The 22,815-nt window shown below is 43.4% G+C and overlaps 1 protein-coding gene across 3 annotated transcripts in view; it reads right to left on the bottom strand.

Moving 5' to 3' along the window:
• The window catches only part of ATP10B (ATPase phospholipid transporting 10B (putative)), an 83,523-nt gene extending 74,433 nt beyond the window's left edge, over positions 1–9,090 (bottom strand). The window contains exons 1-2 of one of the 3 annotated variants that reach the window (XM_089505759.1): positions 8,801–9,090; positions 4,235–4,429 (exon numbers count right to left, since the gene is read on the bottom strand). In XM_089505759.1, coding sequence (XP_089361885.1) covers positions 4,235–4,429; positions 8,801–9,084 — 479 coding nt within the window. In that variant the 5' untranslated portion in view covers positions 9,085–9,090. Of the gene's footprint in view, positions 1–1,575; positions 2,043–4,234; positions 4,430–8,800 lie in introns of those variants that run through there. The other 2 variants (XM_089505699.1, XM_089505669.1) reach the window with 2 other exon arrangements.
• Positions 9,091–22,815: the final 13,725 nt, after the last annotated feature.

Raw genomic sequence — 22,815 nt, 5'->3', positions numbered from 1 at the left:
TTTCAAGTCTTGTATAAAAGCAAATTATTGTTAATATGGTGAACATCAATTTTGATGTAAATGCCAACTTATGGATATTGTCACCAGGAAATGTGATAGGAAATTGGAGAACATGTGTGGATGAAGAAATAGCAATTGGAAAGAATGATGTGTAAAACACAGCTGTACTGGATGAACTATTGTATGATTTGTTAGGACATCTAACTAAGCCAATGTTTGACAGTGGGACACACTCCCTTGGAGTGTGGTGGAGTCTCCTTCCTTAGAGGTCTTTAAATAGAGGCTGAATGGCCATCTGTCAGGGATGCTTTGATTGTGAGTTCCTGCATGGCAGAAGGGGGTTGGACTGGATGGCCCTTGTGGTCTCTTTCAATTCTATGGTTCTATGATTCAATGTTTCTGTACACAATTTCTTTTTTAGAGCAGTACAACAAACTGAATTAATAATTCACCTTTAGACAAAGTAATCAGGAACTAAACTAGAAGAAGTATCTGTGATACAGTTTAAAACGATTTCTAGAAAACATAAAAAAATGTGCCAAATGATTAATAAGATTAGTTTTTTTAAGGTTGAGATGCAAATACACTGTGCCAACAGTGCTTTTTCCTTTTCACCAAAAATAAATGAACTATCTCAATGCAACAAGCTAAGTGCAAAGAAATTGCATATATTGTGCTCTGACTATCTTAACTATATACAGATGTTGATGGGACTAGCCATCATGGTGGATGGCTCAATGACAATGCTGATATAGTGTGTGACAGCAAATAAGAAGGCAAAATCCATGTTAAGAAACATTACAAAAGGGTCCACAAAATAAAACTGTCAGCTCTTCTACAAATCTGTGGTGCAAGGAAATGTGAAATACCATGTACAGTTCTGGTTACCACATGTCAAAAAGGATATTGTAGAACTGGAAAGGCACCGAAAAGAGTAACCAGAAAGATCAAGGGCCTGAATTAAGTCAAGTGCAAGAATAACATGGGGTCTGGGCCTTTTTACCTTAAAGAAAAGCAAGTAAGGGGGATATGATAGTTACATAAAATTATGCATAAGAAAGGGAATAGGTTTCTCTTCTCTTATAATACTTGAATTCATTAGGGTCAGCCAAAGAAACTGACTGGTAGTAGATTCAAGGCATAAAATTAAATCTTTTTCACACACTTCCAAGTTAAACTATGGAATTCCTTTCCATGGGATGTGGTGATAGCTACCAACTCAGTTGTTTTTAAATGGACATAAAACAAATTGATGAAGCATAAGACTATGAAAGGCTGCTAGTTATGATGATTATGTGCTACTTGATGGATGAGATGCAGCATTCCTTCCAATGCCATGCACTAGAAGTTAACTAGGAAGTGGCTAATGCTATCAAGACCAAATTGTGTATTTCTCATGGGCATCTAACTGGCTACCCAAAGACCCAAGATGCTAGCTAAACATTCTCTGGCAAAAGTATTTGTGCCCATGCACACATTTAAATACTGACTTAAGCCAAAGGCAAATGTACTTTTTCAGGGATTAACAACGTTACTTCTGAAATATCCTCAAATTGTATTCAACATGTTATTTACCTGCTGTATACCAGGCAGCCCATGCTATTTATCTCTGTGTCCAGGTTGAATCTCCGAAAGTCCTCCCAAGCATCTTTGATGGCTGTGATGGCAATTATAACACAGACTGGGATCATAGCTATCCCTGGTTCAAATGCATTGAGCACAGGTATGAAATTGAGTGCTACAATGGCCACAAAATAGAAATTGGCAAAACGGTGAAACTGCTCAAAGAGGTTTTTAGGGATGAAAGATAGGAAGGTGTATTTTGTGGTCTTGATTTTGTTGCCCTCATAATGTCTATTTGGATTTTCCTTCCACTTGCCTTCAAAGGGGATATTAGAAACAACAACCCTCTTAGTTTCTTCTTTCTTCCTTCTCCCTTTCCTTCTTTTCACAGGTTCTTCGTTCTCAGAATCTGAAGAAATACTCTGGCAGCACGGTCTTCTGAACCAAGGTATGTCCCTTAGGAATTTTATTGAGCACATTTCCTTGACATCTTCCTGCTCCTTAAAAGTTAGACTTTGCTGCACAGAGTTTAGAAATTAAGGGTTATCCACTCCAATTGATTTGCTGTATAGCGAAGTGCCAGGCTGAGTTGAACTAAACTAATTGCTTTCACTTGTTTTTAGTCAGCACCTACCGGAACACAGACGTCAGAGTTGCACATACAGGTATCATCCTCCTATAAACCGGTTTCCCTGTACTCAGAATGAATGATCCTGGGTCCTAGTGCTTGCTCTTTGTGATGATGAGGAAATTATTCCTCACATGTAGAACTACAAAGAAACTTTCAGTTAGGTTCAGAGTAAACTACATTTACATTCAAAACAGAAGATGTTTTATTCTGTCTCTTGATTTTTTTTAGGTAAATTTTAATATTTGTCATCTTATATCTACAAATACCTCTTATTTCTGCATTTACAGCATTATATATACATTTTGTTAAAGAAAAGTCCTTCAGCTAATCACATTTCCAGGCAAGAAATCCATGACTACAGAAAAAGCCCAGATGCAGCATTTTGAAAATTGTTATTATTTGGGCAAATAATATTTGCATATTTTGATACTGAATATTTTTGTTGTTGCAAGATATTGTGTTTCTCTAAGTACCCAGGATAGGTAAAAATGTAAATCACCCTGCCACTGGAAATATTCACACATACTCTGGTTTGTATAGTTCTTATGGGGTGACATTCTCTACATATTTCTAGTTTAAGTGCATCTGAAGCAGGGAGCAGAGAAGATGAGTGAAACACTCAGCTGTGGAAGAGCAGTTGCAAAATTATTTAATGAATAATTTCCAACAGTTTAGCATTATGAGGGCAGGGAGCCAACTTCAGCCTGTTTATTATGTAGGAATTTGTAAAAGAATTTACAGGGTATACCTTGAGAGGAAAAACAGTGCAAGGAAAGGCAGGGCAGAAAGCAGGCTGGTATTTCTATCAAATATTATGGGGACACAGTTCCAATAAAAGGATAGGTTTTGGTGCCCAAAGTTTTTGAAACATCTTAAGGAAGCCTTGCTCCCTGAGATGTTTGCATCTATCCACAAATGCCAACTGGCAAGTCATATAGGAGTTTAGTGATGTGGAAACCACAGTGGGCCTGATCCAGAACTGGGCTCAGCAAAGCAAGTTATTTAAAATGAAATAAAGCAAAAAATATTGTAGTTTACTCTGAACCTAATTACCAAAAATCTCTTTGAGAGTGTGACAAGGACAGGGTGCAAGTTCTGTAACATCTGCTTGTGAGTTTTCTGCACTGCCTGATTTCTCTTAGCTGGCATGATGGCAGTGGCCACACCAACCAAAGAATCTGAAGCAGCACAGAGCTCTCAACAGATATCTCCCTCCCACCTTGGTGCCTGATTGTGCACTACTATGTTATCTCAGGTACTTTGACAAATGTAATTTCCTTGTCTAAAGTTCCTTGTTTGGACAGATTGATTCCTGTGCTATCAAAAGGCATTGTGCAGCTGTTCCTGGTTTGTCTCCTCAAAGGATTGTCTTTTATATGAAATAAAATGGTGGGGAAACACAGGATGGGCACAAATGGAAGAAGATGCTCTCTGGACCCCAATAAAATGCCGTAATTGAGGTAGGGTAAGTGGACAATAAAAGCCTTATCCTAAATCACCCTTCAAGCCATGGAAAATAGATATTTAGTTAGTAGCAAAGAACCATATAAAACAAACAAAAGTAATCATAGCAAAACACCAGAATGGATTTCAATAGTGTTTACTACAATACATATCTAAGATAAATCTTGAAACTCCATTTTTAACCAACCCTAAAACTATCATGGAGTTTTCTTGGCAAGATTTGTTCAGAGTGGGTTATTGGGATATGGCATTGTGTATTTTAACATATAAGCCACCCCGGTTGAGTTGCACAGAGTGATGGGATATACATTATTATTATTATTATTATTATTATTATTATTATTATTCAGAGGAGGTTTGCCCTGACAGAGTGTGACATGCCCAAGATCAGCCAGTGGGTTTCATGGCTCAGCTGGGAACTGAACCCTGGTCTCCAGAGTCATAGTTCAACACTCAAACCACTATGCCATGCTGGCTCTCAAATAGTTGTCCTCAGATCTTTTAATTGCACCTATGTATTGATAGAATAAGAATTTAATTTAACAAATGAGAATAATATGACATTTTTAGACTTACACACTGTATGTTTTGGCTTTAAAAGAGTTGATCTGCTGATCATATCTATATCGCTTATAATCTTCAATGCCATCCTTAACTGCAATAATTAAAAGTACAACAGCCAGAGGTAACATTGTGATCTCCTTATGGAAGACTTCCAACTGTGGGAACCAGTTGATGATAACCAAAAACAGGAAATAGACGTTGGCCAATCTGAAAAAAGAAGAAGATATAGTATTAATAGAAGTTTTATACTTAATTTGCTTTTTTTTATTTATGTGTAAGAAACAACAGTTTCCCCCATCTCCATATATATTGGTTGGCTACAGAATTACGTAACATGGCTCATTCATCTAAACTATGGATTTTTACATCTGATGTTCCTGAATGTAAAGTTCGTTTGAGCAGCAAATCAAGATATGATACTGCAATTTGCAACAACTTTGGCAATAACTATTTGTGGTAACTTATTTGTGATTAAATTTCAGTTGACAGGGCTAAAGGCCATATAGTTCTGTTGTGATTAAAGTCTTGTAAAGCTGGGCCCACAGACCATTGCTAGACCATAGTGGTTGTCCAGGAGTGTAAGCAGGATTATTTCAGTTTTCCTGTACAGATGGAGCACACCATGATGATGCCCCTCATGCACACCAGAAGCCAGTTTGAAAAAGTTTATTCAAGAACATTTACATCTGATCTACCCACTCTACTACTTTGTCCCAAACCGACCTATAAGTTTCTGGGTCATATGAATTTATTTTTGGCTACTGCAGAACAGGCGCTACAATAGGACCACCCTTTCACTTAAATAATTATTAATAGAATCATAGAATCATGGAGTTGGAAGAGACCCCAAGGACCATCAACAGGTTTCACTGAGTCAGGGGGAATACAGAGCAGCAGTTTCTGCCGGCCTCCGTGCGTGGCAGGGCTGAAGAAGGGCTGGGTGTCCACATGTGCCCAGCCCTTCTTTCTCTGCCAGGGCACCATCTTGGCGTGCTCCTGTACAGATGGAACATGCCATGATAATTCTCCTCATGCACCATGCATAAATGGCGCTGCACATGAGGGGTGTCATAATGTTGCACTGTGGCAGTTATGGTTCCCATTCTCTGGTGCAAAAAGAAGCTGCTTTTCAGGGCTTCTTTTTGAGCTATGCACAGGCTGCAGCGTGTGGTTGCCATGCTTCCATGGCAGAAAGGGGCGGCGTCTTGACACCTCTTTGTGCCAGTCATTCACACCCACCATATTAGAACTGCTCAATATCAATACACATGTCACCGTTAACTACTGAGTGAATAGCCATAAGCCCAGGTCTCCTGAGGTCTTGTACCCACCCGAAAAGTTCCGCTGGATTATACTTTACATAGGCAAGATAAAGTACAACTCCTTTGTCACAATAATTTAACAAACAGCTCTGAAATGAGCCCCAGCTATTAAGCGGTATAGAAATGTAAATACTATTGCAGCTAATGCTTGATCAGAATCATCCTAAGCTTCTCTCTACCTACTGTACATTCTAATCATTCTCTCTACTGTTTCATTGCCTGTGGTTTCCTATAATACCACTGAACAGGCTAAGCTCCAATAAGGTTGGAAATAATATTTGTAATTATGCATTCCCTGGTTTAAAAATGAGTTTCCTGACCGCTGAGAAATCCTATCATGAAGAATAATAGATTCCACAATTTTGTCCTGGTACAGTGGGCCCTTCCCATTCATAGGGGTTTGCTTCTATCTCCCCCTGGATGGAAAAAAAAGTAGGAGCTCTAGCCCATATTAGTCAATATGAGGCATATGGGCATTGCCCAGGGGAACACGTCACCATTGTCTAATATGGGTTGGGGTGATCTGTGGCAGCTCCAATCTGTGGAGGGCTAGCCCATCAATAAAGCAGGCCTACTGGATTTGGAAACCTTATGAAGTTCATGGGGTCACCATTAAGAGAAAAAAAACCATGTGTTTTTCTCCGCAAAATAATACCTCAGCACTACTTTGGGATTTTAAAATACAGGGAGAATAATGAGGAAGAATATTTGTTTTCTTCCCTGAGGGTGCATGCTGCTGGGGTTCTCCATGGAATGGTCTGCTCATGGCAAAGGAGTTACAAATATCTGCTCTCAGACCAGTCCTCGTAGTATCCAAATAGAAAACCAAGTGGTAGTAGGACTTTCCTATATAGGGGCTCAGTGGGTCAGTCTGATGGAAGACATACAGTCAGAATGTGAAGTCCAGCTTTCACAGCTGGAATCTATAGTTTTTGTGGGTTTTTCAGGCTATATGGCCATGTTCTGGCAACTGTGGCTGGCATCTTCCAGCCTCCTTCCTTGAAGTCTGATTCTGCCTTATGTATGTATTCTATACACAAGTTAAACAGATAGATGAAATGCAGCCTTATCTGACCTTCTTGGCAATTCGAAACCATTCTGTTGCTCCATATTCTGTCCTAGTGGTAGCCTCTTGCCCTGAGTACAGGTCACACATTAGGACAATCAAATGTTGTGGCACACCCAATTCTTTAAAAGCAAGCCATAGCTTTCCATGATTTACACAATCAAAGGCTTTCGTATATCTTATAAAGCACAGGTTGATTTTCCTCTTTATTATTATTATTATTAACCTTTATTTATAAAGCGCTGTAAATTTACACAGCGCTGTACACACAATCTTTTTAATTGGACGGTTCCCGGCCCTCAGGCTTACAATCTAAAAAGACACGACACAAAGGTAGTGGTGGTGGGGAAGAGGCCTTTCTAGTAGGATAATACATATAAAATACATAGCAATATAGGAAATGATTCAATAAAACAGGCACCAAAAGAACATCAAATAGTAAGCGACAATTATGCAATGCCTGAGAAGGCTTCTCTGAACAGGATGGTCTTCAACTCCGTTTTGAAGCTGGTTAAAGAAGTGATGGCTCTTGCTCGCGGGGAAAGAAGGTTCCAGGAGTGAGGGGCAGCGAGTGAAAAGGGGCGAATCCGAGATGGGGCAGAGGAAATCCTGGGCTGGGACAGTAGACCTTGACTACCAGAACAGAGGGCCCTAGTTGGAAGGTAAAGAGAAATAAGACTATTTGGCACAAACTATTTGGCGCACACCATTATCCAACACAAATTTGCAATCGGACACCTTGTGCCTCTTCCTCTCTGAAACCCAGCTTGAACATCTGGCATTTCTTGCTCCAAATATGGTAAAATACATTGTTGTAGAATTTCGAACATCACTTTGCTTGCATGAGAGATTAACTGCAATCCCCGCTATCCCCTTTCTTAGGGACTGGAATGTATACTGAGTGTTTCCAACCTGTGGGCCATTGTTTTGTTTTCCTTATTTGTTGACAGATTTTAGTTAGAACTATAGTAGATGCTCTGTTGTGTTATCTGTTCCTGGTAATTTGTTTCTCCCAAGTACTATAACTGCAGCTTCCCCTTAATTTTCAAACTTTGTAGGTTCATCTTTGAATGGCTCTTCCTTGAATGAGTCTGTCATCCTTTCAACTCTTTTATATAATTCTTCTGGGTATTGTTTCCATCTTCTTTTTACTTCTACTTGGTCATGTAATGTGCTCACTTGGTGGACACAGAGCATCCCCTTTCTTGGTTTAAATGTCCCTTAGATTTATTGAATTTTGTGGAAGAAGTCTACCTTTTTTCCTTTTTTGTTGTCATCTTTTTCTTTGCGTTGACTTTTATAGTAGTATTCCATCTACCTGCATCCAGGTTGGTGAATAGTTACATTCAGAGTATGACTTTTGCATGTCATACATCTTTAACAGCTTGAAGAACGTCATCCACTGTGGCTTCTATTTCTTTATGGCTGCAGGTAGTGTGGTTTTGTATTCTTTCTTGACAATACCCCTGGCTTCAGTCTTGTGGCTTCTGGGCAAGTAGGTTCAATAGTGCCAATCTATTTTTACATTATCCTTAAATTCTACAGGGATGTTATTTAAGTTATTTTTGGCATAATGATTGGTTTAGTGATCTTCTTTAAATTTACACTAATTTTTGATAATAGTTCATGGTCTGTGTCGCAATCTGCTCCTGTAGATTGCAGATTGTAGATAGGATGGAGCTTCTACATTGTATGCTTCCAATTATGTAGTTTATTTGATATCTAAATTGTATGATATCCTTTGACTACTTTTGCTACATCTCTCCTCACCATTAATACTATCCCATTTCTTCTTAGGTTTTAATTTACTGAGGACAAGACTGTATAATTATCTGACTCAAAATTGCCCATTCCTGTCCACTGCCCACTCACTCCAAGTATTACAATGTTGATATGTTCCAATTCTTGTTTTACTATATTGAGCTTCCCCCGATTCATCTTTCTCAAGTCTATGTCTTTATAAGTTCCTTTGGACTTTCCTTTCACTTCTGATCATGTGAACAGCCAAACATCCTTTCAGACTGAGTTTAATTGTGCCTACTACTACTACTAGTCTTTAACAATTATATTTTCCTCTCATCTAACATTTATTGTTTTAATCGTCCCTTGAATTATTTTTTTAAAATCCCCCTTTCTCAAAAGACTTTAAAATTGTCTTCGTTAGGTTTTAGCTATGATGCTTATACCTACCTGTAAAACTGTTCAAAGAGATTTCGGGGTAAAAAGGTCAGCAACGTGTACTTTGTGGTCCGTATCCAATTTCCAGAATAAATTTGGGAGACTTTCTCTGACTCCTTCTGAAATCTCTCATTACTGGGAAATACAACCCTCCATTTGTTGAGGTTGTATTTCTGACTCTCTTTCCCAGATGACAACAAAGGTGTTGATTCTAGCTGATTCTGGATTTTTTCTTCTACTGACCACCAGTGTTGAGGCTGCCAGCGATACCAAGCAGAGTCTACTGACAGTGCCATTTTCACCAGTAAGGATGTCTGAAAGACAAATGTATAACAAGGGCTGAAAACCAATTCCAGAGTAGAGCAAATGCAATTTTTGCTAGTGAAAAGTCAGAGCATCCAATTACACTTCAGCTAATATATTACCCACATGAGTACCACATTTAGTACTTCCAGTACAAGTTCCACAAGGTAAACAGTGTAATAAAATCACTTCAGAATAATAGTATAATGTATAACTTTTTGGAAGTAATGATTTTTGGCTGAAAAGGCATACAAGTTTCTCATTCTTAAACAGTGTCTTTCATACAGCCAAAGCCAGAAACCTGTGCCAAGCATACAATGAACTGAGCCATAGAAGATGATGAAATTTTACAACATAAAACCAGGGGAAAGGATATCTAACACATTGTAGCATGGGATGAATATGTGTAGATGAGTTGTTTACTTGATCACAGACCGGCTATACCTGCTTTCTCAGCAGTGGAATAAAGTCATTAGAATGTCTCTGTGTGTAATATAGATGAAAGCAATTATAAAGTCAAAGTTGCAAGCAATTTTATCATCCATCTGAAGTCTCATGGGGGTGGTTTAATCTTTTTCAAAATGAACTTTGTGGTGTGTTAAACATACATATAAAAATCACTCTTGAACTAGCCACATTTCTAATGAACTAAAAACGATTGTGAGGTCCCGAAGTAGAATTTCCTTCTGATCTGAACTGGTGATCCATTGCTGTTTATTTGCTCTTTCCCCCTGACCCCTGGCTACAGCATCTCTGCTGCATTTCTTGAAATCAAAAGAGGCCAGTTTAAAAACATTTTAAAAAGCATGTTTATCATAACATGGACTTTGGCCCTTATAATCTTGACTCTTACAGGTGTATTTGAATGAGAACCAGTATGCATGCATAGTGGTAGAGAGCAAGCCTCTACCATTGTACAGTACTTATACTACTGTTTGCTGGTGGAGGCTTCACCATTTTCCCCACTGCCTCCTGGGGTGCACAAACCATGTTGGGGGCTCATGGGTGCAGTGCACACACACACACTGAATTGCTAACTGCCTGTGCATGTGTCTGGGTGTGTACTGGCTGCCCTTGTACACCTGAATAGAAAGGATTCTGCTCCCAGCATAAAACTGTTCCTTCTTTCCCTGGGTATACTGTATGAGGGCAGCCTGAATGTGTCTGGCTGCTGTGTGGCTGAGAGGATGGAGATATACTTGTGAGGCCCCAGGCTGTTGTTGCACACTTGAATGGAAGATATTTCACAAGGGTGGGTACAGGATACCTCGTTGCTGTTGTTGTGTGCCTCCAAATCATTTTTTTATTTAGGGCTACCCTAAGGAGAACCTACCATGGAGCTTTCTTGGCATGTTTCTTCGGAGGAGGATTGCCATTGCCATCTTCTGAGGCTGAGAGAGTGTGATGGGCTCAAGATCACCCAGTGGGTTTTTATACCTCCTTCCACAATGTAAACAACAACAACAACAACAAAACAAAAAAACCCTACTTATTCATATGCCACAAATAAAATTCTAGCCTCTCTATGTTATTTCATGGGTCCTTGATATCCACTGGGGTTTTGTTCCAGGACCATCCCCCTTGGATACCAAAATTCATGGATGCTCAAGTGCAATTATATACAGCAATGTAGTAAAACAATGTTGCTTACATAAAAGAGCAAAATCAAGGTTTGCATTTGGGATTTTTGTCGAAAATATTTTGAAGTTGTGGAGGGTTGAATCCATGGAAGCAGAATCCATGGATACAGAGGGTTGACTGTATGCACTTATTTATTAAACTTACCATATATACTCAACTATAAGTTGGCCTCATGTATAAGTCGAGGGCAGGTTTTGGTACTAAAATTATGGATTTTGACCTGACTCATGGATAAGGATAAAACTTAGAGGCATGTAAGAAAGGATGTAAAGGATGAAGCTAACAATGCCAAAGAACTTACAAAGGCGGGATACAGACGGGCAGGAGAAGACGTCTTGGAGGTGTATTCTGCTGAATACGGAGCCTCCAGACTGCCCGCCCCGGGGGCGTGCTTCAGGTGTTGGGGCTTCCACACGGGGGGCAGTGAAGACGCCTCACCTGGGTCCATTTCAGACCCGTAGCTTCTATACCGCCGCCTCGGAGGACGCCGCAAAGAAAGGGGCAGCTTCCGCACGGGCGGCCCAAACCGCGGCTTTTTTTCCCTTTTGCCACATGAGAAGTGCGCAGCTGCGGCACTCCAGCACCAGCCGGCAATTTCCCTTTTGCCGGCTGCGGAATGCGCATGTGCACATTTAAAGCGCCAGGCCCCTTTAAACTTTTTTCCCCGCCCTGCCTAAGAACAAAGGTGGCCTCCTGCCAGCTGGTGATCAGCTGATGTTGGCATCCTTGCCCGCTTGCGCATTGCGAGTGCCACCACTGGCATCATCGATGCCTCCTCTCCTTTGTTCCCTGTGGTCTTCCTGAAGCTGCAATCCACAGCCACAGCTGTTGCCAGTGCCACCGCCGTCTTCTCCGCCTCCTCTGCCCCCTCCGCCCCCTCCGGCCCCTCCGCCTCCATTGCCGCTGCAATGGAGGTCCCATCATCCACCACCATAACAGCTGTAGACTTGGATGACAGCAGTAGTGATGATGATGATGACACAGAACAGCGCACGGCAGTGGCTGCCATAGCACTTCATCAGGTTACTGTTGGCGGTGCCATGGCCCTGGCCAGAGTGGCACGCCTCCACCGATGCTGGAAGGTCCCTGCATCGCAAGACTTGTGGGACAACTTTGTGTCAACCATATGGTCTGATGAGCAATGGAGGCATTTCTTCCGAATGCCCCGTGCCCTCTTCCACAGGCTAGTGGGCATCCTGCGCCCAGAACTGGAGAAGTCAGACACAGTGATGAGGAAAGCCATCCCGGTGGAGAAAAGAGTGGCCATTGGTGTCTTTTCACTGGCACACAAGTCCACCTACATTGTGACGGGGGCGTTGTTTGGGACTGGCGTTGCCACCGTGGTGGAGATCGTGGTGGAGTTTGCCCTGGCCATGGAGAAGCTGCTGCTGTCAAGGACCGTGTACCTGGGGAACGCACGTGAGGTAGGGACAGCCAGACCACCTTCCCTTTAATCTTTGGCAGCTCTGTGATATTCTGTGTCAAGTGTCACCCCCTCACTGTACATTTGCTGTTCTTGCTATGGTGCAGTTGCACACGTGTAAAAGAGTTGTCATCTCAATTCCTCTGTTTCTCTCCCTTTCTTTCCCCCATAGATTATGGATACCTTTGGTCGCCGCGGCTTCCCACAAGTGGTTGGCCTCATGGACGGGTGCCACTGCCTGATCATACCACCCTTGGGGCTGAGGAATGCCTATGTCAACAGAAGGGGCTCCTATTCTGTCATCCTGCAAGGGACATGTGACCACACAGGAAGGTTCGTGGACGTGGAGCTCGGATGGCATGGGTCAGCCCACGATGCCAGGGTGGCACGGAATTCTCTCATCTACGAGGCCATGGAGGCTGGCATCTATGTGCAAGGGAACCCCAGCATCAACATCAGAGGCCAGCAGATCGGGCCCCTGATACTGGCTGACTGTGCCTACCCCATTCGGAAGTGGCTCATGACACCGTTTAAGACCCCCCGCACTCCCAAACAGAAGCTCTTCAACAAGAAGTTGAATCGTGTGAGGGGGGCCGTGGAGAGATCGTTTGGCAGATTGAAGGCGAGATGGCGCTGTCTCACTGCCCCACTGCTGGTGGCAGAGGAGAACGTGGTGCCCATCCTGGTATCATGCGTCATTCTGCACAACATCTGTGAGAACAAGGGCAGGGTCCTGGATGAGGGCATGCGATATAGGCGCCGTTTTGTGCTGCCCACCCTGGCACCAATCACAGAGGCTCAAGAGAAAGAGAAGAAGAAAGCAGGGGAGACTGTGAGGAATGCCCTGGCAGATTTTTTTCTGACAAGGAGAATCTGAAGGATGGCTCTTGTGCCATCATCTGTGATGTCAGAGTGCAATGTTCTGTAATAGCATAAGCACATGAATAAATGTATCCCATTATCCACAGTTTGAGTCTGCCTATCATTCCTGATCTGTGCTGTGGGCATGTTTTGCCACGTGCCTGAGGGGGACACACACAAACACACACACACAAAAGGTCTCCTGGCGCCTGTTTTCCTGGGTCAAAAAGATACATCAGCTCCAACTGCCAATTGCCCCTTTGACAATGTATCAATCCCCCTCAAATTCAAGCTTTCCTAATGGCTCATTTGAATGTATCAATAGGGCACCCAGAGGGCATCTATTGGGGGAGAGATTCAAACTGCTCCTCTGAAAGCTATCATTGGCCTAGGACCACCTTGGCCTAACGGCCCTGAGCCGTAGGTGCCCATATATACCCGTGCGCAACTGTGCAAGACCCCAGGACGGCGATCAACATGGCAGCGCCACGCAGGAGGGTCCCGGTCCGAATCGCCTACTGGACGGACGAGGAGGTCGGGATCCTCCTGGACTCCCTGATGCCACAGGCAGCTGCGAGGAGGGTGATGGCCAGCACCAACAAGCCCAACCGGGGGCATTTTCTAGAGTCATCTCGTGCCCTCCGAAACCAAGGGTTTCAAAGAACGCTGCACCAATGTAGAGTTAAGTTTAAAACTCTCAAGGCAGCGTCCTTTGAAACCCTTGAAGATTTCGGAGAGGAGCCCCCGGTTGACAAGCGGCCACCATTCTTCTCGCGGCTGAAGGACCTGTGGGTCAGGGGTGATCGGCCAAGACCGGAAGATCGCCGTCCTCCAGGTAAGTCAGAGCTCTTGCCATGCCCTGTCCTCCCCTCCTTGACCCTTCCCTTGCCCTCCTCTCCTTCCTGCATGGTGCCAATGCCATCCCTCCTCTTCCCTTCTGCAGGCGTGCGGCCGAGGCGGAGGCGGAGGGAGGGAGGGCACCGTTCCAGGTCGCCCTCTCCACCATCCTCGGGGGACGAGGATGTCCCCGAGGGTGGGCCACAGCCAGAGCAGGCTCCTCTGGCGGAAGGTAGGTCCCCAGGGTGAGGGGTGGGGGTTGCCTGACTGCAGCCCCCACGACACTTGTGCCCTCCTCTGCCATGCCAGCATGGTAACTTGGGCCTTTCCTTCCCCTTTGGCAGGGCTTCATGTCCTTGCTGCCGCCGCCACCGCACAGGAAGAGGAGCCTGGGCTGAGCCGCCGCCTGCCAGGAGAGCCAGGGGACTTGGCCCTCGATGCCAGTGCCCTGTATCGAGTCCTCCAAGCCCGGCAGAGAGGTAAGTGTAGAGGTGAACCCAGGGAAGGGAGAGGGGGTCCCCAGAAACCCTGCCTGTGGGAGTGGGTGATGGGCTCCACAGTCTGATCCTAATCATCCTCTTTCTTTTCCCCCCACAGAGAACCGGACGGAGCGGAGGTTCTCTGCCTTGGAGGACAAGGTGGAGAAGCTGGCGGAGAGAGTCTCCTCCATGGAGGAGACTCTGCAAGAGATCCTCCGCCGGCTGCCCGCCCCACCGCCTCCTCCCCCTCCCTGAAGCAGCTTCCCTCCCCTGCCCCCTCTGCCATCCCCCCTTCACCACCCCCTTTACCCTCCCCCTTCCCTTTGTACATATTGTATATAGTCAAAGATTTTTATTGTTGTTATTGTTGTTAATAAAAAACTTTATTTTTTTAAAAAAAAATTGTGTTGTTCATTATGCGCAACTGCGGCAGTGTGGCTGTGAGTGTGAATGTGATAGCTTAGGCGCAACTGTGCAGTCTAAAGCTAGGCAGGAGTGCTGGGAGGTAGCAATCTCCAAACTGTGTCCTTCCAGGCATTTGGACTTCATCTCCCAGAATCCCAGACCACAGGGCAAGGTGGCTGGGGATTCTGGGAGATGAAGTCCAAACACCTGGAAGGACAGAGTTTGGACATTGCTGGTTTGGGGACCAGTGAGCCAGGCATGGTGGGAGGAGAGAACAGGAAGGGTAGAATAGATTAGATAGGGCTGGGAGGGAACACATGCCCTGGGAGGCGAAATGATGTCTTTATGGGACATCATGGGACCTAGTGCCTTGTCAGTGCTCCCTGCCCCTTGATCCCAGGCCCCCTCTAGTTGCCCTTTGCCTTTGGGGGCGAGTTGTGGGCGGTGGGACTGCCAGAGAGTCAATGAAGAGGCTGGAGGACGGCCCAGCAAGAGGCTGCTGAGACAGTTCCACCTCCACGGCAACTCCCTGCTCCTCAGCTGGAAGGATTGCTCTTGCTGGGGGCAATCCTTCCAGCTGCTGCCCTACTCCTTCCTCCTCCTGTCTATTGATCTCTCCTGGTTCTGAACGGCCCTCTCTTGAACTTCTAGGTTCCTCTCTTGAAATCCCAGTGCCCTCACTTGAACTTCTAGGTTCCTCTCATGAACTCCCAGTGTCCTCTCTTGAAATCCTAGTGCCGTCTCTTGAAATCCCAGTGCCCTTTCCATGAGCTCCCTGCGGGACTGTCTGCCCCTCTCCCTGTCCTCAAAGGCTCGCTGCCCCTGCTGCATCAGTGCTGCCATGTGCTCTTCTGAGCAAGCCTTGAGCTGATCCACAGCCGCCACAGTTTTAGTAGCTGCTGACGGATGCACCCTTTTCTTCTTGGTGGCAAGTCTCTCCTCTGCTGACATGGCAGCTATGGGATTAGCTGGAGGTGGTTCTCCTTCTCCTGCTCCTTCTTCTTCTGCTTCAGTTCGTCTCCTACTATGGGACATACAAGCAGAGAGTCACAGAAGCCTACAGTTAGCAGAGACCCTGAGGGCCATCTAGTCCAACCCCATTCTGCCATGCAGGAACTCTCACTCGAAGCTGTGGCAAAGGGTAGAGCTTCAAACTAAGGGCGTGGGGAAAGGAGAGATTTACATGCAAGGGAGGGGTGCCTTAGGAATGTGGGACACATGCAGCACATGACCATGCCAGGGACACTCACAAGCCTACTTGCACAGCAACCTTGCAAACATACCAGCACAGTAAGCAGTGAAAGGAACATGCCACAATTGCGCAGTTGAGCCATGCAGTAATAAACATAAATATAGGGTTTACATTGCATATTCTCTTCGGCCTCACTGCCATCGCTGGCGGGTGCACTGGCCCGGGAGACAGGTGAGCGGTCACGGTAGCTGCTGGTCGTGGAAGAGGATCCAGCACGAGATGGTGGTCTCCTTCTGGAGCTCCCAGCCCCAGCAGACATTCGTCTGAGCAGGGCGCGGGGGTCCAGAGGTCTCTGGCTGCTGGAGGAATCGCCCGAGTCGGGGTGTTCCTCCTCCTCCTGCTCCTCATCTGTATGACAAGGGACAAGGGTCATCTCTGCCCTGTGCCCACCCCGGGGCCACATCTTCTCCTTCTCCCATTTCCCCCTCCCTTCCCCCCAGGGGCCCTGGCGCATCTTACCCTGAGGGGGCATCAAAAGGTCTTGGGCACATTCAAGGTCCGGGGTCTCATCCTCGTCCTCCTCCTCCACCACCACAGGCTCTGCTCTGGCTGGCTGGCCCGCCGGGACCCTCACACGCTCCCCACTGGTGGCTAGTCTGTTGAGTCTGATGCTTCCATCACTTTTAATGAAAGCATGCAGCTCCTTGTAAAAGGGCAGGGGGGTGCCCTTCTTAGTACCTCTGGCCTGGGCATCTCTGTATTGTTTGTATTGAGATTTTAGCGACTTGCATTTTCGGCGACACTCCTCCAAAGTTCTGTTGTGGCCCTTGGCTCTCATGGCTTCTTCCACTTCTCGATATGTGTCAGCATTCAGATAGGACTACTCCAATTTCTGCAGAATGTTTGGCTGGGACCATATAGCTATAAGGTCAGCCGTCTCCGCATGAGACCAAGACGTCCCCCTGCCTTTTTTCGGGGTGCTGGTGGATGGCTGTGCCATCCTGCCTGGTGCCAAAGGGGAGCCGCTGCAAAGCTGTGCCAGGAGCAGCCGAACTGTGCCCGTTCCCAGGTGAAAATGGCGCAGGAATGTGTGTAGGGGGTCACTTTAAATTCCAAACTTTCCCTTATCACTGTCTACAACCAAAACATCCACCGGCAAAACTTACAACTTCCCGCGATTCCAGCAACGCATGCGCACATGGAGCTCTAGGGTTAGGGTTACGAGACTTAAAATGCGCCGCAGCTGTGCCGCAGCTTCCACAGCTGCATGGCAGCGGACGCTGCAATTAAAGCCTGACTGCAAACCACGCATGTCCCGGACCCCGACCCATTATGCGACGCAACTGACACAGAGCTTTTAAATGGGCAACTTATATTTGCGGCGTGGCAATTCTGGCGTACCGGTGCAGCAGCTTACAGACGGAGATGCGCACGTACGCCGCATATCAAAAAGAAGCGGAAAAAAGCAGCACCTTTTTAATGCCGCTTCTTCCCGCTTGGGGCGTGCGGGCGGCGCGTTCATGACGGCATTCAGGTAAGGGCCGTCTGAAGGCTCTACCTTCATGACGTCATGAATACACCCCTTTTTGCCCGTCTGTATCTCGCCCCTGTTCTGGCAGCCATAACTGGTTGTGCTTTTCCAACCTAGGCATTCAAAAAGATCAGAGGTGGAGCAATGGTGGACAAAGTAGAAATGGTTGGTGCTTCTTTTAGGTGCTCCTGAGATGGACTAAACTCTTTTTGCCACTCTACTAAGAGAAAGAGAGTGGACCCTTTATTGACCTGTGGATAAGTTCACCCAGCTTTTTTTGATGAAAATTTCTAGACTTGAGTATATACAATATATTCTGCTGTTCTGGCAAAAAATAGCACTTGAGGCAGCTAATAGCAACATTCAAACAAGTAATTAAAACTTTTTTTTTGTTAAAAACAGAATTAAAAACCCACCCATTAAAAGGAATTCTGCTTGCTTGCCCCTCTCTCATGAGGAAGGCTTTGGTTATTTTCCCATGAGAGGAGCAAGCAAACAGAATTAACACTGAACTCTGCCTTTACTAACCAGTGCTTTCTTATTATTTAGATATTGAGTTACTTATATGTATTTTTGTTATTCTATCATTGTGTTACTTATGTACTAGTCTCACTTGTGAGAATATTTCTTTGATTATGAGAAATTTATATATTAAAGAGATAAAGGTTTGCTCTCAGAACTGGTTGCTGTAAATATTCTTTATGCAGTCGCCCCTCCATTTTTGTGTGGATCTGTTCCAGACCTCCCATGAAAACGGAAACCCACCAATATTCTAGCCCTATTGGCTTTAATGGCGGCGCTCCCCCATTTTAAGTCCCTCCATTTGCCCCTCACGAGTAAGTGAGGGATGCAGATTCAAAGTCCGCATAAACGGAGGGATGACTGTAGTTTGAAGAAGACCCTTTTGGTCAAAATATTGATATTATCCAGAGATCTGTTGTACCGATATGTTTTTTGATTATGTTATTCTGTATGCTGTATATGTTTTGCATCATATGTATGTTTTGATTATAGTATCTTATGTGTTTTTATGCTTTGAATACATTAGTCTGTTCATACACTCCCACTTGTTTTTGGTTTTGGGAGCACTAGTGCTTTATTGTGTAAAAATCATTAAAAACAAACCAAAACTCCTCTTTAAAAATAGCCTAAACCACAAACAAATAAAGCAACAGTCAAAAGCAGCTAAAAACAGTCAGAATAGGCACATCTAATATTAATAATAAAATGTCAAATGATATAGCATAGTCTTCATTGCCAGAAACTCAGAAAGGATGGAAAGCGCCTGGCCTCCCTTGAGAGAAAGTCCAGAACCTGGAAGCTGCCACAGAAGAGCTGACATGTGAACTCAGCAGCCTATTTTCATGAGATAGTGGAACATACAATAAAGACTCCAACCATGGAACTAAAATTTCAAGAATGGTCATATAGGACGAGGCAGTCTTTCAGATATCCTGTCCTCAAGATTTTTAAAGAGCATTATAACTCAAGACGTATAAGCTGTTGTTGTTATTGTGTGCCTTCAAGTCGTTTCCAACTTATAGTGACCCTAAAGCGAACCTACCAAGGGGCTTTCTTGGGAGGATTTCTTTAGAGAGGTTTGCCTTATTGGAATTTATTGTGACAAAGGAAACAAGGGATGATGACAAGATAATGATAATGTTTCCTTTTATTTGTGTCCCACCTTTTCTCCAGAAATGAGGTTCAAGGTGACTCAGAGATATGACTAGAGATGAGTTCACAACAAAGAAAAGAAAGAAATGTACAGAACAGAAAAGAAAATGATCTGTACATTCCCACAGTTTCATGCCTTTAAAGAATAGAAGGTTCCAAGTCCACAAGCTTTTCAAAGCTGGGAGCTTCTCTTTCAGAATGAATCAGTCCTACTGCACCTGCCCTCAACAGTAAATATAGTAACACTATAGAGTAGGATGTTAACATTGACATTGTAGCCAAATTCCAGGGTAGTAATTTAACAGCCTACACAGATGTTCCTTCTAATTTGATTTGTTGGATAGCAAGCAAGGAGGGAGAACAAAGCAATACTTCTTCAGAAGAGTCAGGAAGTGATATGGTTGCTTGCTGATATATGTACCAAAAAAGAAGAAGAAGAAAAAAAAGAAAAAAAGAAAGAAAAGAAAAGAAAGAAAGAAAGAAAGAAAGAGAGAGACTAGGAGAAAACAAAAGAAGGAGTAAGGAAAGAAAGCAAGGAAGAAAAATGATTCATTATGCCAGTTTGTCATAACAAATGAGTATTATTTTTTAAAGTTCTGTCTGAAGGGTTTTTGATTTATGAAGCACCACACTAAATGGTCTGTGGTAAGCATAGTAATTTCTAAGACTGCCTTTTGATTTCTCTTTTTTAAAAAACCTTTATTTTCATATCACACTTTCTCTTTCATTAAGGCTTTCACTTCCCCGGCTGGAACTCTCTTATTAGCTGATTTTGGCCAAATCAGACTGGCCATCTGCGCTGTATGCTTCTTATCTGTATTGCATACACAGTAATCAAACAGAATATTATAATGTGGCCTCAAAGACCCATAAGCAATTTCAATTAGATAATGTTATTAGAGTTCTAAATCACCCTGGTTTTGAAGCTATCTACAAGAAATTTTCATTCTGACAAAATTAGATGTATTCCAAAGTGGAAAATAGCTTCTACAGGAAGCTATCTACTACAAGGAATCAGTGTGATGTAATGGTTTGAGTGTTGGAGACTAGGGTTGAAATCTCCACTGGATGACTTTGGGCAACTCATGCTCCCTCAGCCTTAGGCAAAGGCAAACTCCCCTCTGAAAACCCCATGATAGGTTCACCTTAGGCTCACCATAGGTCAGAAACAACTTGAAGGTACACAATGACATCTACTTTTAAATAATGCAATGCAAAGGAAGCTTCTAAATAATACAATGCAAAGGAAGCCGCTGAAATTAGATTATGTTGTCCCAGATATTGTTGTAGGAATGAGGAAATCCTAATGGTTCAAGGCTTTGTCAAGACTACAAGGAAGGTAAGCAGTGAAAATAATATGGACAAGAAACTAAGAAAAAATGAATTCAAACTGAATTATGTAAAGAAGTAATAAATGTTAAAATGATCAGGTGTGATGAAAACAATGGCAATAATATGGAAATGGATGGACTGTAATAGTTATAACTCTTTCCAAGCTGATTATTTGTTGCTGTAATTAGCCTGTACATTTGTACATCACTGTGTATGTTTGTGTATATGTATGTATCTCCAAGTTACCTGTGAATCCCATGGATTTTTTTGGTGACCCCCCATGAATTTTCTTTTAGCAGAGCACACTCAGAGGTGGTTTACCAGTGCTGTACCCTAAAATTTAGCCTACAGCACCTGTTATTTCCCAGTGGCCCCCCATACAACTAGTAATCAGGCCTGACCTTGCATAGCTTCCAAGATCAGAGGGAATGTGGTGTCTTCAGTGTGTCTTCACCAGAGGGGATCTAGTGTTTTAGGTTTCATATGATATGATATCATATCATATCATAAATCACTTGTTGCATATGTTTGCCATCTGTAATTTATAGGCTGGTATCTCCAAAGGCCAATGATCTTAGTATCACTGATAAAATGCATTGTTTATGCATTTTTGTCAACCGATTTGATCTGTTGGAAAAATGGTATATAAATAAAATTTATTATTATTATTATTATTATTATTATTATTATTAAAATAACGGGGCTCAAAGTATACTACTGCCACTTGTAATATAACAACCTTCCTCATACATCAGGAAATCAGTCTGCAGAGAGCTTTTATCCAGATTGCAACTTCTCCTATATCTCTCACTTATCCAGATTACAGCTTCTCCTATATCTACTATTTATCCAGGTTGCAAGTTCTCTTATATCTGAGAAGTAATCAGAGATAACAGACAATAAGCTCTGTATAGCCAAGAAGACATTGCAGGGTATTGAACTTTGCTCTCTATCCCAGGAAACTGTTCTAATGGTGCTTCCTTCTAAGGATAGATGCATAGGATTAACTGGTCTGTTGGTTGGTGGTAAAATGGTATATTTGGTAGGAATTACCCTCCCCAATTTTTCTGATCTCACTCTGTACCCTCAGTTTTGCCTGCCACTGAAATATTGCCCCCCAATTCCTCTTCAGATTGGAATTTGGCTACAGGACTGAAAAAGTTTCCCTGTGCCTGCCACAGAAAATTATTTTCAAACAGTAACTAACTATACCAAACTCACAACATTTATTTTGAAAATAATCTTGAGAGGTAGATTGAGAAATAGGGATGAGTCCAAGGTCACCCAATCCTGGTCTCTTGATGTATCTTTTTCTAAGTCTCTTATGACATATGCCAATCAGTTCATGTGAATGTCTTCACACTAGCACAGAAGGCCATAAACCATGGGATGTCTTGTGTCGACCAGACTCTTAAGTGGATTAGTCTGATATATGTGGTAGAAGCCATACAAAGATTATAGCCCCATTTGAACTACCAACAACCTGAAATAACAACACATGATGTATCCCCCCCCCCCAGCTTAGTAAGATGTATGTTTAATGTTTCTGCAGTGTTATATTATGGGAAGATGGAGCCACTACTACTGTATTACTACTACTACTAATGTTTTATTTTTATCCTGCCTGTCCCATAGGATCGAGGCAGGTTCCACATACCTAAATACTGTAGATAGTTGGATTGTGTTCAAGTGCATTTATCTAGGTGAGGGTCCATAGCTTTCATCATATTCTCAAAGGAAACTGGAAACCCCCAAAGTTTAAAAGGCCCGTAGATCAAGGCTGTCTGAATGACCTGATCTTCCTGGGCACTGACATTCTCAGCAGAGGGTCCTCCTCTCAATCCCAGAGGCACTTCCTAGGCACACCCAGTAGGCACATCCAGTAGCAATTATAAGTTATGGTGGCATCAGATTTCATGTACAGTACTCTGATTACTTCTTTAGATGCACAAAGTGCTATCCTCACTGGACTTAGGTTTATACCACATGTTTGGGTGGGGATTGTTAAGAGTGAGGTCAAAGGAAAAAGTATGCAGCAAGTATGCAATGATAATTACTTTAACATGTAGACACTTACCAAAAAAGAACAGGAAAAAAAACAAAACAAAAGAGAGTGGTCATTTGGTGATAACATAACCAAATAATGTAAAGCTTGTTTCTAAAATACAAAGTCCTCAAACATTATGTATTTGTTTTTCATATTAATTATTCATTTATGATGTTTGCTGCATTTATGACTTTTGCTACATCTTCTAGTCTTACGACTGAGCCATTCATTAAAGTTTGACTACCCATACAGCACTTGATTTGGGATCAATGTAGCCACTTATTAAACAGTTTATTTGTGAA

The sequence above is a fragment of the Sceloporus occidentalis genome, unplaced genomic scaffold (genome assembly GCF_023333645.1).
Source record: "Sceloporus occidentalis isolate IW3139 unplaced genomic scaffold, rSceOcc1.0.p SCAF_1, whole genome shotgun sequence".
In the NCBI taxonomy this organism is placed as follows: domain Eukaryota; kingdom Metazoa; phylum Chordata; class Lepidosauria; order Squamata; family Phrynosomatidae; genus Sceloporus; species Sceloporus occidentalis.
Note: the sequence above shows the minus strand (reverse complement) of the source record. Positions and strands in the feature narration are given on the sequence as shown.